The sequence below is a fragment of the Antrostomus carolinensis genome, unplaced genomic scaffold, assembly GCF_000700745.2.
Source record: "Antrostomus carolinensis isolate BGI_N321 unplaced genomic scaffold, ASM70074v2 scaffold46016, whole genome shotgun sequence".
Classification (NCBI taxonomy): Eukaryota; Metazoa; Chordata; class Aves; order Caprimulgiformes; family Caprimulgidae; genus Antrostomus; species Antrostomus carolinensis.
In genome coordinates, this window is record NW_010320625.1 from 1472 (window position 1) to 15014 (window position 13543).

Genomic DNA, 13543 nt, shown 5'->3' on the forward strand with positions numbered 1-13543 from the left:
AAAGTTTTTTTTTTGGGTGGGGGTAATCCTTATACTATACAAATCTTTTATCACTGGAACTTACTAAAGAAAACCCCTTATGTATATCTCCAGTTATAAACAATTTGGAAGACTTGAAACAGAAGATAAATATAATAAAAAATATAAATGGTGTGAGTCAAATGAAACCTTTGAAAAAATATAGAAACATATATGTAGAATAGAAGCATCTTTTCCTCATTTTTAAGTGGGAGATGGAAGTAAAGACACAAGCTAGTGAAAACATCTATGGCAAAGAGAGGGAGCAAGTCAATCTGAAAAGCCCAGAGACGACAAAGAACCATGAGAGTCCTTTGTGCACATGTATTTGGGCCAGCAACTAAAATGTCATCTATATCCAAGAAAAGGTATAGTTTATGCATTGCCAATATCAGCTCCCACACAAACTGCCCTGTTTAAGAGCCAAAGAGGAACAGCTAATGTAAGGGTGGCATGGAATTCCCACCACCACAATATTTTAGTCCATGACCTCAAGACTGTTATATAATACTAAAAGCCAATTTGAAAAGTCTTTTTTTTTTTTTTTTTTTTTTTTTTTTTCTCCAATACAGACACCCACATCTTGCTGAGGGCTAACTGTTGGTATGTCCACAATGGCAACTAAATTAGCAAGTGATGGTAATAATCACCAGTGTCCTTTAATGGCCTTTGGTAGGTTTTTACCATGCACATGGGCACTCTGCTGGTATGAAAGGTCCTACCCCATGCTGAATGGAGTTCTCTGATAATTTTCAGCACTAAAGAATATTGTTTAAAGGCCTGTTTAAGGCCAGTTTCCAGACAGGTTTGAAAGAGACAGAAGGGAGCGAAGGGACAGCTTACTTCCGCCTTTGCCACTCTTCTCCATGCGGTACTGGTAGATGTGTAGAGTGAAGAGCATATGGGAGTTGCGGTGATCCTCCTCATCGCAGTCTCGCTGGCTGCTGCGACGTGAAGCGATGGCAGCATCAAGGAAGAAGGCAGCCTTCTCTGCCGTAGGGGCACGGAGCTCACTCTGATTCTGAAGCTGCAGTTAACACAAGAGAGAAATGACCCAGAAACTCCCACACATCAACACTACCAGACAACTTTTCACAGTTAAAGCACACTATGGATACACCGGCTTCTGATGAGACCAAAAAAGGGAAGGTGCCTGATGGAATGAGACCCTCCTGACAGCAGCAGTGGCAATACCATGTCCTCCATGATACCCCACAATTGAATCTAGGCTTTTGAAGGTTCTTACTTGGGGCACCCCTGGTGGCAGTTGTTATACATAAACTTCAGCAACTGGAAACTGTCCTATGGGCTGGACAGATGCATAAATTTATTCCTTCACTTTCACAGAATTTGAAGCTATTTATGCTTATCAATTATTCATTAGTTTCATTATTTTTACTGCTTTTTCTTTCCCCTGTGTTGCTGACTCTGGCAATCACTTTGTCTTTTCAATAACTAAAAATGAAAAAAAAAAAAATTGTGGAGGACATGTCAATCCCAAACTCAAGAGCTGGTGGAGACTGGCAGGGGTTACCCTTCAGAAAGTGTTAGAAGGGAGCAGTCCATAAATAAAACTGGGAAATAACAGGACTGAAACTTGTGTTCAGCCTCAAAGCATGTGGGGGAGCAACACAGAAGAGGTTTTTTTCTTGTCCCTTCGCACCACAAGTTTATGCACCTGCTCACAAGGCAGGGCAATCTATTAAATGGAACAAGGCAGGTAACGTACATACATTCACATTTGCTGGACCTCAATTCCAGTCACCAACCTGCTCTTATCTCTCCAAAGTGATAGACAGCATAGAAGGGCAGAAGTTATTAACTCCCCATAACGTTAGGAATGCATGCATGTTTCATGTCACCTAAGATTAGTTTGTCTGTGGAAGGGACATATGACTGTGCAATCTGATGGCATTAGTTTAGGCAGTACGCAGAGTTGGCCCACAGCCCATAGGAGAACTTGTTTTGTCTGGCATAAAAATAGTGAGAAACTCCCATCCTCAGGGTTTGTTGCCCTGCTATGCAATACAGCTAGAAGTTAAGTTTTCTTGAAGACAGTGCTCCTGTCTTCTTTTCGTGACCTTTAATCAGCCTGAGGAGGGATAAAACCAAGGCTCTGCATGGAATGGGGTGACACAGCTGAAGGCTAAGGTCTCTCTAGAAAGAGGGAGGGGGGCAGGAAGGAGTTAACAAGGGAAGCAGAAGGCAGGCCAGTCTGTGGGCTGATCTCGCTAATGTAAGCAACAAGAAAATGTGCATACTTGGAAAGACCCAATGACAGACAGTATGACATATGGTGATTATTCATTTGCTATACACGCTGCTGATTTTGCATATCTGTATGGCTATAATACCCTATCCTCCCCTCATCTGAGGATTTTGAGAATTCAGGTGTAGGACACATGACTCCAGAATGTCACTGTTTTGTAAATACACACAAAAAGGTATTTTTTTCTTGCAATTTAATTCAGTGGCTTACACTGCAGAGACACATAGACATCTCATGGAGCTACCTTTTTTCCACTGACCTAAAATAATTCATTTTGTGTATGGCTGTTCAGTCTGTGAAAATAAACAACAATAATGGGATATTTATTATTATTGCTATTGTGCTAAAATACCCAAGTAAAGAATTAAGCTCTAAGGAGAGGCTAGTTGTTACCCAGTTATGCAACATAGGTATGCTAATTTAGATCTTAACTGGCCCATCTATCACCCCAATGGGAACTGTGAAGACTCAAGTCTCCCATCTTATATTCACTAGACTGCACCCATTACTGGATACCAGAGGGTTAGATCTCTTGTGATACTGTATTTCATAAAGCACTAAAGCCAGGAGCCAAGTGAGAATGAGAACTCTAATTGTTACTTAAAAACAGGACACAATTTTGTAGTCCTCAGGTAAAATGGAAAATATGATCTAAGTATGTCCAAAAGACTGAAACCACAAAGAGATAAAACACTAAATTTATTAATTATTAATCTCATGATTCATTACTTTTGTAGATGCTTGGAGCTGGAAGTAGGGTGCACAACCCTGTAGACCTATTCCCTCCTCCCTCCATTCCCCATCCTTTGATAGGCAGCGCTCTACAGGTTCTGGATGGAAGCAGCCTTTGCCTTTAAGGTTGAAATAATGTATTCAAGCTCCATCATGCTGGTCTGCTCCCTCATCATCCACTCATACAACAATCAGATTTACTCCCTCGCAGATAGCAAAATGAAAGAATAGGCTTTTTTCCCCCTCAAACCAAGAGGAGAAAAAAAAAATAGGGCTGCTGAGACTTTCTAGTGGTTACCCAGGAAATATATGAGCCAGTTCCTTGTTCCTGCTAAACCTCCAAACCTGAGAAGAGTTTGAGTTATTCTTGGCTTGCCCAGCCCAGGAATTTATTTCTTGGCAGCAATTAATAAGTAGCAATTAATGCTTCCTACAACACTGCTAATGCAAGTGCTATAAATAATGTAGTTTATAAAGAGATAAACAGCCGTATTAATGGCCTCCAGCTATTTGTGCAATACTGTAAATATTTTAGCTTGTTGTTTTACAAAAGAGAGATCACACTTTCTTTTTTTTTTTTTTTTTTTTAAGAATGAGGTGAATTCTTGTTTGCACTGAAAGTTTTCACATTTTATTGCAAACACAAGCCCCTGCTCAACATCAGTTATACCAGAGGTACAAATATTTAGGCCAGGAGAGCAGATGGCCCTGCAGCTGCAGGTCATAAAGTTCTTGCATGTTTTAAAGTAAACACTTTCAAGTCTATAAACTTTATGCTCTGGGTAGTTCTTGAATTTGAAGCATTGCAATAGCTCAAAAAAAAGAAAAAAAAAGGTCACATTACTTGTTTCAGTGTAAAATGAACCTTGGATTCACCTGCATGCCACAAATGGGGTCTTCACAAAGGTAGACACCTGGGGACTGGCCATCTTGCAGGCTGCCTGTAGCTACTTCTGACAATAGGTCTCTCAGATTTTCTTCTTTCCCCCACACTTCCACTGCAGAAATTCGGACTGAGAAGCGGGCTCCTGTCTTCTCTTTGCGTTCATTAATCAACTTGAAGAGCCAGGAGATGGCACAAGGGATTATGCCGAGGTTTTGCATGGAATCATCCTTCCCGATCATGGTGTATGACTTCCCTGTCAGGAATGGGGAGGATGGAGAAAAGATAACAACATCACTCCCTGAACCTTCACAGCCTTCTGCCAAGAGAGATTATCCTGCACAGCCTCACGAAAACAACTTCTCCTCTACAAGGACAGTCAGCAAGGGAGAAGGATAGGCAGGCAGACAAATAGTACATAGAAAATGGAGATCATTTAAAACAAACAGATGAAATCTTGAGCTGCTTTCAAATCATTACCTCATGCATTCCCCTGACATCCCCCATTCTCCAGGCAGGGTGCTGTAGGTCCTTACCACACAACACTGCAGCCTCTGATGTGGGTGAATAGTGGGGGGAATTTAGCAGAGCAGGAGTGCTATATGTCTCTAAAAATCCCTGCTTTAGATAGTGTGAGTGTGCTATTTTTTGAATACCATTTTACTTCAAAGCACTATATTATGGTTCTTATACTGGGGTTGGAATTGACATAAACCTCGTCCCACGATCATAAAGATGTAACTTCATACAAAAAAAAAAACCCAACAAAAACCAAACAAAACAGTATATGTGGTCATTTGGTCCATAAGTGGGTCCACAACAAGAAATATTTTATCTGGCTCAAAACTTTCCCCTGGTTTGCTATTATTTGACTCTGTAATTATAACTCTTGCTTGTCTCTGCTCTAAAAGTTTGTTGATTAAGAACAGACACAGAGTACTATCTTATATTGCTTTAAGTGTCACTACATATAATGTGCTTAAGCAAGTTTTCTAAAGCTCCTAAATTTATAAGCCAAATGATAAAGGTATACATCCCTTAAGACAAGTACTTGTGGCTTCTTTACCTTGTTTCATTTCTTATGTTGAATGTATGTGGAAAAAGATCAGTGAAGAAAATATTTCTATGTATGTGTCTATGGCAAGGTCTGGGTGTGTCCATGGTTGATGTAATGGTGGTGCTGCCATTAACAAAACAACTGCAGAAACTCAACTTGTGCTCGAGCAAAGCCCTAGCTAGGCCACCTCCCTAAAGGACATGTAGCACTTGTGAGACACCATTATCTGGTATCTTTTCCATCTCATTTGCTATCTCATGTTTGGCAGGTCACAGGGGGTTAAATGTCCAAGTACTCATCCTAGTGTTATGCCTGTCTGGCCCAGAGGGGACCTGTGGTTAGCTGGACCAGTGGCTCTGCTCCACTCATAGTACCAGAGCTGGTGGCATTGCAGCATTCAACGCATTCTAGTTTTTGTTGCCTATAATTTGGGACAAGCATTGTCTGATACAGCTTGATCTTTATCCTGAATTATCTTCTTAAGTCATATGTGTACATTTGCATTTCTTTGAGACAGTAAAGAATTGAGATCATTGCACACATACAATACAACCCCCTTAATTAAAGAGACAGTATTTTCAAAATACTATTAAATAAGCACGAACAAAATATATGATTACCTAGTTATTTAAAAAGAATAGTGTCTTAATAATGATGATTCTCCTTTTTATTGTCTTTCCATGAATACTTGAAATGTTGTTGATGCATTTGCAAAGAGCAAGTTTTGATCCATTGGTAACATTCAGTTAACCATTAGAAGAGGATTTGTTGGAGGCAGAATTGGAAGAGGTTAGTAATAAGTGAATTGTCTAATCAGAGAATAGAATATAAATCAAACCATTTGAGTGCCCAGTCACAGCACTTGAATAGTGCCATCACAAACATCAAGTACTTGAGTGGATACTCACAGCCTTTACACAGCTTAATAAAAGTGGTATTTTGGCAAAAGTCTCCAATACTAAGCACATTTGTAAAACTGTAAATCACTGCTGGATCATTCATTAACAATTGAAAACTGCTAAAAATTGCTACAGTACTCAGGGGACGGAATGAAGCAACAACTCAAAGATAACTTCTGTTGCAAAGAACATGCTGTCCAACATTTAGACAATATGCAAAGTGAATAGATGTGTAAGCAAGAAGTAAAAGTGTAGTACAAGGTCATGCACAGTGTACTGCTTTCAAATACAGTTATTATCCACAGACAAATTAAAGTTTGTTTTCCCTTATCTAATGCACTACCAATCTTGGGTTAAAAACATTCACTTTGCTGCTTGAGTATGGAAATTTAACAATACCAACCAAGCTTGGCATGGCCAAAGCAGAACACACAGCCATCTGCCCCATTGACCACAGACTGGATCACCTCAGCAACAGTTCCAGCACATACTTCAGCCTGTCACAGGTATTTAAAAAAAACAAAACAAAACAAAACAAAAGAAAAACAATAATAACAATAATTATTAACAATAAGGAAAATCAATAGATCAATCAATTTTTTCATTGGAAAATGGTCATAATGTAATCAATGCTCCAGACAGCATGTTGAAGTTTCAAAAAGTCTAATCCTGCTTGTCTCATTCATGTAACATATGCTATTGATGGGAATGACATTACTTCTGCAAGCACATGAAGCAGGACTTCTGCTCTGTGTCAAGTTAAGTTTAATTTGCTAAAAGTATCGACATCCTTTGTGGGGTTAAACAAAATACACGTACTATAATGGGATATGGTTGGGGTGTTAGAACTGCCTATTTAGAAGACATTTTTTTTTTTGTTAAAAAACCCAGTCAAATACTGAGGAATGTTTACAGGCTCTATTATTCGTCCAATTATGGACTGAGTTCAATTCCACTAGCAGGTGAGTAAGGAATATAAGGGGAATAGACTCTTTGGCATAAGGTAGGTGATATTTCTTAATTTTTCTCTATATTATAATGAGTCTTCTTGGCTTTTAGCAGCAGTAGAGTCCATCCTGAAGACTGTAGCAGTATTTTAAGAAGCACAACACACACATTTACCCTGGGCATTCTTAAGATTTAAGATTCAAGAAAGCTGAATCGTCTACAAAGCTTCTGCAGCAACTGCCTCTCAACAGTCAGTGAAACTAAATCAGAATTCTGGTTTAGGCTTTTATGTGAAGCACTTTGTATCTGACAATAAATTATGTAAATTTATCTAGTTCATGGGTATTTCTAGACTATATAACAGTAAGTACGGGCCAAGAAAGGGGCTGTTCACAGGCCATCCCTTGAACTGTATCCAGGCATTGGTCTGGGAAGTCCTAGCTGCCTGGACCAGAACCAGGTCAGGGACTGATAATGATACAATCATATGACAGTGCTTTAGCTGGTCCTGTGTCCTAGCTCTGTTTAGTTTATGACTACAGAAACAGCCTTACAGTACAGTTTTCTAATTGTACTTTGCAACGTTATTTCACTCTTCTACTGTCCTCTTCATGATATTTGGGTAACATAGTTCATCAAACCAAAGAAGTCTAATAAAAATAAGAAATCTGAATATATACATATGAATAAAGATTTATGGACTAAAATCCCCAACCTCCTATTGTAAACTGTACAACAGAACACTATATAAGTAATCCTTAACTTCTTAATGAATAGAAGACTGCACTAGAGAATTGCAGTTATGAACAGATCACTGTGTACACCAAATAATAAGATTTTATAATTTACAGTAACTTGTTGATATTGAGGATTTGCCTACTAGGCACCATTTAGGACATTTATTGCATGTATAATTTATTTACAGTAAAGAATATAGAAAACACACAATTATTGATATACAAGTTAATAAAATAGTTTCATTATTGATGACACTGGCAGACCAAATTTAGCCCTAGTCTTACTCCACTGAAAGTACTACTGTTGCAGCAGAAACAAATTTGCTCTGGTGTGTGCTATTGTTTAGATAACTATTCTGATCATAGGTTGCCTACCTGTGATGCATCTTGGGGGAAAACTGCATCGAAAGCAAACATCTTGGGTGGAACCTGGTTGCCCCTTTTCTGGAAAGCGTTCTGACCTCCACAGGCCAATGGGTCATACAGCATGATTTGCTTCTTACGAGGGTCAACTTTTAAGAAAGAGCTGGACTCAGATGTGTCTCTGGCAAGCGTGGAAGAAATGCGCACCATGACTTTGACCTATCAGCAAACACAAAAAAAGATGACCACATTTGATTAGTCTGTTGGATGCTCTAGACTGGTATGTTGAATGAACTTTCCAATTACACTTGACCAAATCATACTTGCTTGCTGTAGCTAGTGTCTCAGTGGAAGTCAGTGAAGACGCAGGAATTACTATAGGCAGAATTTGTCCTAAAATACACAGTGAATAAAGCCAGAACTCATCTCCAACTACTTCAACAAGCACCTTGTGTATTTAGAATTACAAGGTACATCATAGTGTTTTAGTGTCGATGTTACTCAAGTACAATGATGAGGTATTACATCACCTTGTCTTACTCTCAATATAAATTGAAAATTAACTGTACCCCAGTGGCCTGATTAAGAAAGCTGAAAGGTAATCTAGACTGCTAAACTATCAGAACTGCTGCAGTTTCTACAAAGCAGTCTGATCAATCAAAGCATATAAAAGCCACATCTGTAATTTACACCTTTCTGATTCTAAACCAAATAGAAAAAGATGAAGTGCTCAGTTCTAAGTGTCATCATCACAGTTGTGAAAAGAGCCCTGTTTTAATGGTCAGATTTTGAAATTATCGTCAAGGGAGTGAAATGTAATAAGCGATAAAAGATTTGTTACAACATGTTAGCTCACGACTCATTAAATGGCTACATAATAAGATGTTATTCCTAAAACAAAAATACATCTTCATGGATTTAATGATGTTACACTGCATCCTTAGCCCAGTTGGTAAGCAATTTAGATGTAAGTAAAACTGCTGACAATCCATCTGGCTTTATTTCTCCCCATAAATTCACCACCTGCAGACACATGAGTTCCTGAACTTCACAGGGCAAACACCACCTCTCTGCCAGCTATTGCCGCTGGCCACACCAGCACGTACTTTGTCCTAGAGCTGACTGACTTTCACACCAACCAGACAAAACTTTTATCTTAATGCCCCTTAACTGTATGCCATTTGTATCAAACCCACCCAACGCTGGCATGAAAGTGACCACAAAGGGTCACCTTAGCACAGGGTGGAAGCACATCTGCTGTAGGAATGGCAGATGCACCCTGGGAGGAGGTTGTAGCCCTAAAAGTTAGACAAGGCTGCAGTTCCTGTCGACCTCACTAAGACTGTTGCTCTTTGAATATAGATCTCATTTCATTCTGGCCTAAGCTCATCCCACATGCAAATAAATCAGTTGCTTTGAGAAGTAAAATCTGGGCAAATTCATTTTTGACACAACTCCAAAGAAAACAGAATGACACCAGAGATTAATTTGGATTATTCAGTATTTTTGTGATGTCTTCTCTATATGTCTGTGAGTCAAAGTGGTAATTTGACTCCACATATTTTAACCTGGGAAAACAAGTTGTCATTAGATGGCAAAATGGTCACAAATCTGTGTACATTATTTCAGTTTTACACTATTAGTTGAGGGAAATAGGTATAATATTGCTTGGGTGTGAATAGGTTCTCTTCTCAACTGCTTATTCGAGTTGCTTATGAAACCTAACCTCTAACTGAAACAAATCACTGCCAATATTTTGCCAGAGGCATTCTTCTAAATCTAACCCTAAGCAGAGCTGATTCCTATTGAGGACAAAGTCAGCCAACACCCTTGGTCAGCCCACATGAACTGGGCAAGGTTTCGATGTTTATTGCAGCCCTAGGTCTCCCAGCAGCTCAGAGGGGAGGCACTAGTCAAGTTAGCAGCAAAGGGAGGGAGTACAACAGTGTAAATCCTGGAAGACCAAGACAACAAAGAGGAATATCAGTCTTGATGGGTTTTCCATTCTTCAACTTTGGATGCCTTTCGCTTTTTCTACTGTGTCCCACATTTTTAAATAGATTACAATATCAAGAACATTAGACTGATCTGATGGAAACCAAAATGAATGCTTGTTATTCTTCAACTGTTCTAAATAAAATACTTTCTCTGCTTTAAAAATCTATTTCCCTATAAGTTTATGTGTATTTTTGGCTGCTGTGAGTCCATGTCCTCCACATCCTTGATCCTTGTGTGCAAAGGAGAGTTAACTGAATACCCTGGGGCTAAGTTTCTTTGGGTTTTGGAGAATGGCTAGTGCGTGAAATCTAACAAACCTGCATATACAGGCAGTCTAAGAGTTCTTTCTGGCCTCAAACTGCATGGGCATTCAGTTTTAACTTCACCTACACCATTTTTGTTACCGTATAATATCCCTGGCTTAGGTCCTGCTTTAAACCTGTTCACACAAAATCAGATTAATACCTGTCACTTCTCACTGAACTAATACCACAAATCCTCCTAACTTCCAACAGCTATAGTGATAGAAGCTGAGGCATCAGGTTTCTCTTCCTCTGGAGTAAAAGACCAATTTAACTGAAATCCTAAAAATTTACTACCATCAGATAAACTGAATGAACCACTATAAAAAAAGAGCTCAACTCAGAAGTCCCAGAAGTTGTCTAACAACATACATTTTCTGACCATTTGGCTCCTCAACTCTGGCAAATATAGACATATCTCAGTGAAAATACTACTATTACCATGAACCTTTGTATTTCCTGTGCACTGGGCATTTTTGTTTTGAGACTTAATGGTTCATAGAATCACTTAGGTTGTGAAAGACTCATAAGATCACTGAGTCCAACCGTTAACCTAACACTACCATGTCCACCACTAAACCATGTCACTAAATGATACATCTACATAGAATCATAGAATCATTTATGTTGGAAAAGACTACATTAATGTGCCTTACGGCAGAGGAATACCATACTGATTACATGTGGGTATCCTGATAGCAGGGCCACTTACTCTGAAGCTAGTATATCTGCAGCTGGCATAAAGATGTCTGTGCACCTTGGTGCAGCTTATCATGGGTAATTCCTCTCACCTCCATTTAGACCAGCCTGCAGGAGCTGTCCCCATCAAAGCCAGTTGTCTGACCCCTTTGTAGATAATCAACAGGCACTTCTAGCACTTAATTCATGTGGTCTGTTTGATAGACCTGCCTTCCAGATAAGTTGAGTTGCACTCCACAAATACTTCTTGGTTTCTCTATACAACCACAGACATCTTAAACGATTCCCTGAGATGCAGGTGCCTAAAGTCTAAAGTTATTCTTTTTGCTGTAAGCATAATAAAAATGCTTTCCTGGGTAGCACAGTCCCTGGCCCAAATTCAGTAGTGCAGACAAATCTATGTTCAGCAAAAATCATGTCCTAGCAAAAATAAAGACGGGTGCATGAGTGTGATGGACACTGAACACAGGTAGTAGCAACAGATTATTTGAACTCATTTGGCAATTTTTAGACCCTAGAGTATTCTTCCAGGCCAATTTCACATCAGTGTAACTCCTTCAAATTACTCTCGATTTACATTACATTAATTGAGAAGACACTTAGGTCCTAGCCATGCAAAATACATGTTCACTGTATGCCATGGGAGCTATGACTATAGCAAAAACCTAACAAGCAGGCAATATATGGGCAAACCAGCCCTGAGAAACACATACTGGGATTCAGAACTGCATACATAACTGTGGCACAAAAAGCTAGGCAGATCAAAACAGATTTTAAAATATCTGAGCTAGATGTATCTTCTGAGGAGATTGGCAGGCTTGCAGTCTGGGAGTCAGACAGAGATTTGGGAGCTAGGACCCCTCCTAAAGGCTGTGCCTTAGAAGCAGTACGATTGTGAACTAGAGTGATACAATCTCTGTTTTCCTCTCTGCACCCGTGCAAAGGGCTGAGCCACAGCTTACTCCACTGCAAGCATACGGATACATTCAGTCATTAACGGGCTCAAAGGACTGGCAGTTGCCATTAGGTAGGCACTCCATTATTAAACGTTATTATGCATGTAACCTAAACCCAAGGAGTCATGCAAAGCATTTTCCAACAGTAGTTATGACAAGAGTAAATCAACTAAGCTACAGCAGTAGAAACGATGGGAGACGACGGCCTCCTGCTCTGCCATTTCACAGTCCTTCATGCAATTTACAGCTGGGGCGTAGCAGGGGGAGGCTCAGAGTCCATGCTGGCCCCTGCAATCCACGCCACGGGGGAGGCAACACGAGGATGGGCAAACGTAACTCAGACAGCTATGGGGATAGCACAGGAACCTAATGGAGCTAAAAGACTTCAGTGCAATTTAAGGAACACAGGCTGAAGATCACAGTGCTGTTTTGGGCAAGACAGAAATACAGTACAGTTGATTTGAAACTAACTGAACAGTGAAGTTTTAAGAACTCTAATACTTTATGCTTGCCATTTATATTTAAATAAACTGCAAACTGAACTTCTCTTTAAAAAGAAGAAAGCAAGTTTTCTGCTTCAATTCCTATGTGTCATTACTCCTTTAGTCCAATGCTACACTTTCCCACTAATCTCTTGTAATTGAAGGGTTTAAGAGATACCACTTGCAATTAATGGGACCACTCAGTCTGCCAGAAATTCTTATTTGAATCCCAGTGATCAGGTCTTGGCAGCGCCCAGCCTTAGACGCACCTCTGACTGTTTCTACAGGGAAACATGAAAGCAGTCTCTTGAGACACGTGCTGTTGGTAAAACAAATAACCTGGGCCGAATTTTGATCTAATTTTACACTTAACGCAACTCAGCAAGAATTACCCTAGCTTAAGAGTGGAGAGAGGGAATAAAAGAAAAGGTCACTTGCTCTGCATCATTATTGTGTCTTTTCTAGGATATAACTTCACCTCTTAATTCTGCTCATGCTGGAAGCATTTTTTAATGTGTTTTCTCCAGTGAGTTCACAGGATTTCATTTGACAACTATTCAATCCAACAAGAACCCCATTTAATTCTCTGGATTTCAGTTCCTGCCTACAAAGATTTGTTCTGTTCTTGAATGCATGCTACAGTCATTGAATTCCACAATATTACTCCTGATGTCCAATGCCACAAACGAAAGCAGAATCAGAGCTGCACTGTTTAGGTTTCCTCAACAAGGCTTCTTTATATTTTTGTCTATGTATTTAATGTATGCATATATATCTGGGTGTATTTAAATTATATATTTTTTAAAAAAATGCATAGACATTTTCTGAATATATATAAAAATTTCAAACATATACATTTTTCATAAATTTTTCTCTAAATAGGAATTATTGGCACTGAAGAGTTCCTTCACAGGTACCATTCAGTAGCATAAAGGGAATATATAGGGGAATTGCTGTAATATTACTATGCTTCTGTACTGTAAAAATAAGCACAGACCATTTAATCGTCTCTATTACAATTTCAGCTGCCTGAACCATGTTCCTTCGCCTTCTCCTTTTTTTACCTAGTACATCTTTATATGCCCATCAACTATTTCTTGAAGAGGGAATTTGCTAATTGCAGGATTTTCCCCAGCTAAACTCAATTTGTGACCTACCATGGACCTTTTGTTATGTTCTTAACTCTGTGAAGGACAAAGG

At 39.3% G+C, this 13543-nt stretch overlaps 1 protein-coding gene across 1 annotated transcript in view; it reads right to left on the reverse strand.

Annotated features, from left to right (window-relative positions):
• Positions 1–861: 861 nt before the first annotated feature.
• The window catches only part of LOC104526245 (kinesin-like protein KIF26B), a gene marked incomplete at its 3' end in the record, with an annotated part of 19574 nt that continues 6892 nt past the window's right edge, over positions 862–13543 (reverse strand). Inside the window, exons 2-5 of the mRNA XM_010169647.1 lie at positions 7919–8125; positions 6262–6355; positions 3896–4158; positions 862–1045 (exon numbers count right to left, since the gene is read on the reverse strand). Coding sequence (XP_010167949.1) covers positions 862–1045; positions 3896–4158; positions 6262–6355; positions 7919–8125 — 748 coding nt within the window. The remainder of the gene's footprint in view (positions 1046–3895; positions 4159–6261; positions 6356–7918; positions 8126–13543) is intronic.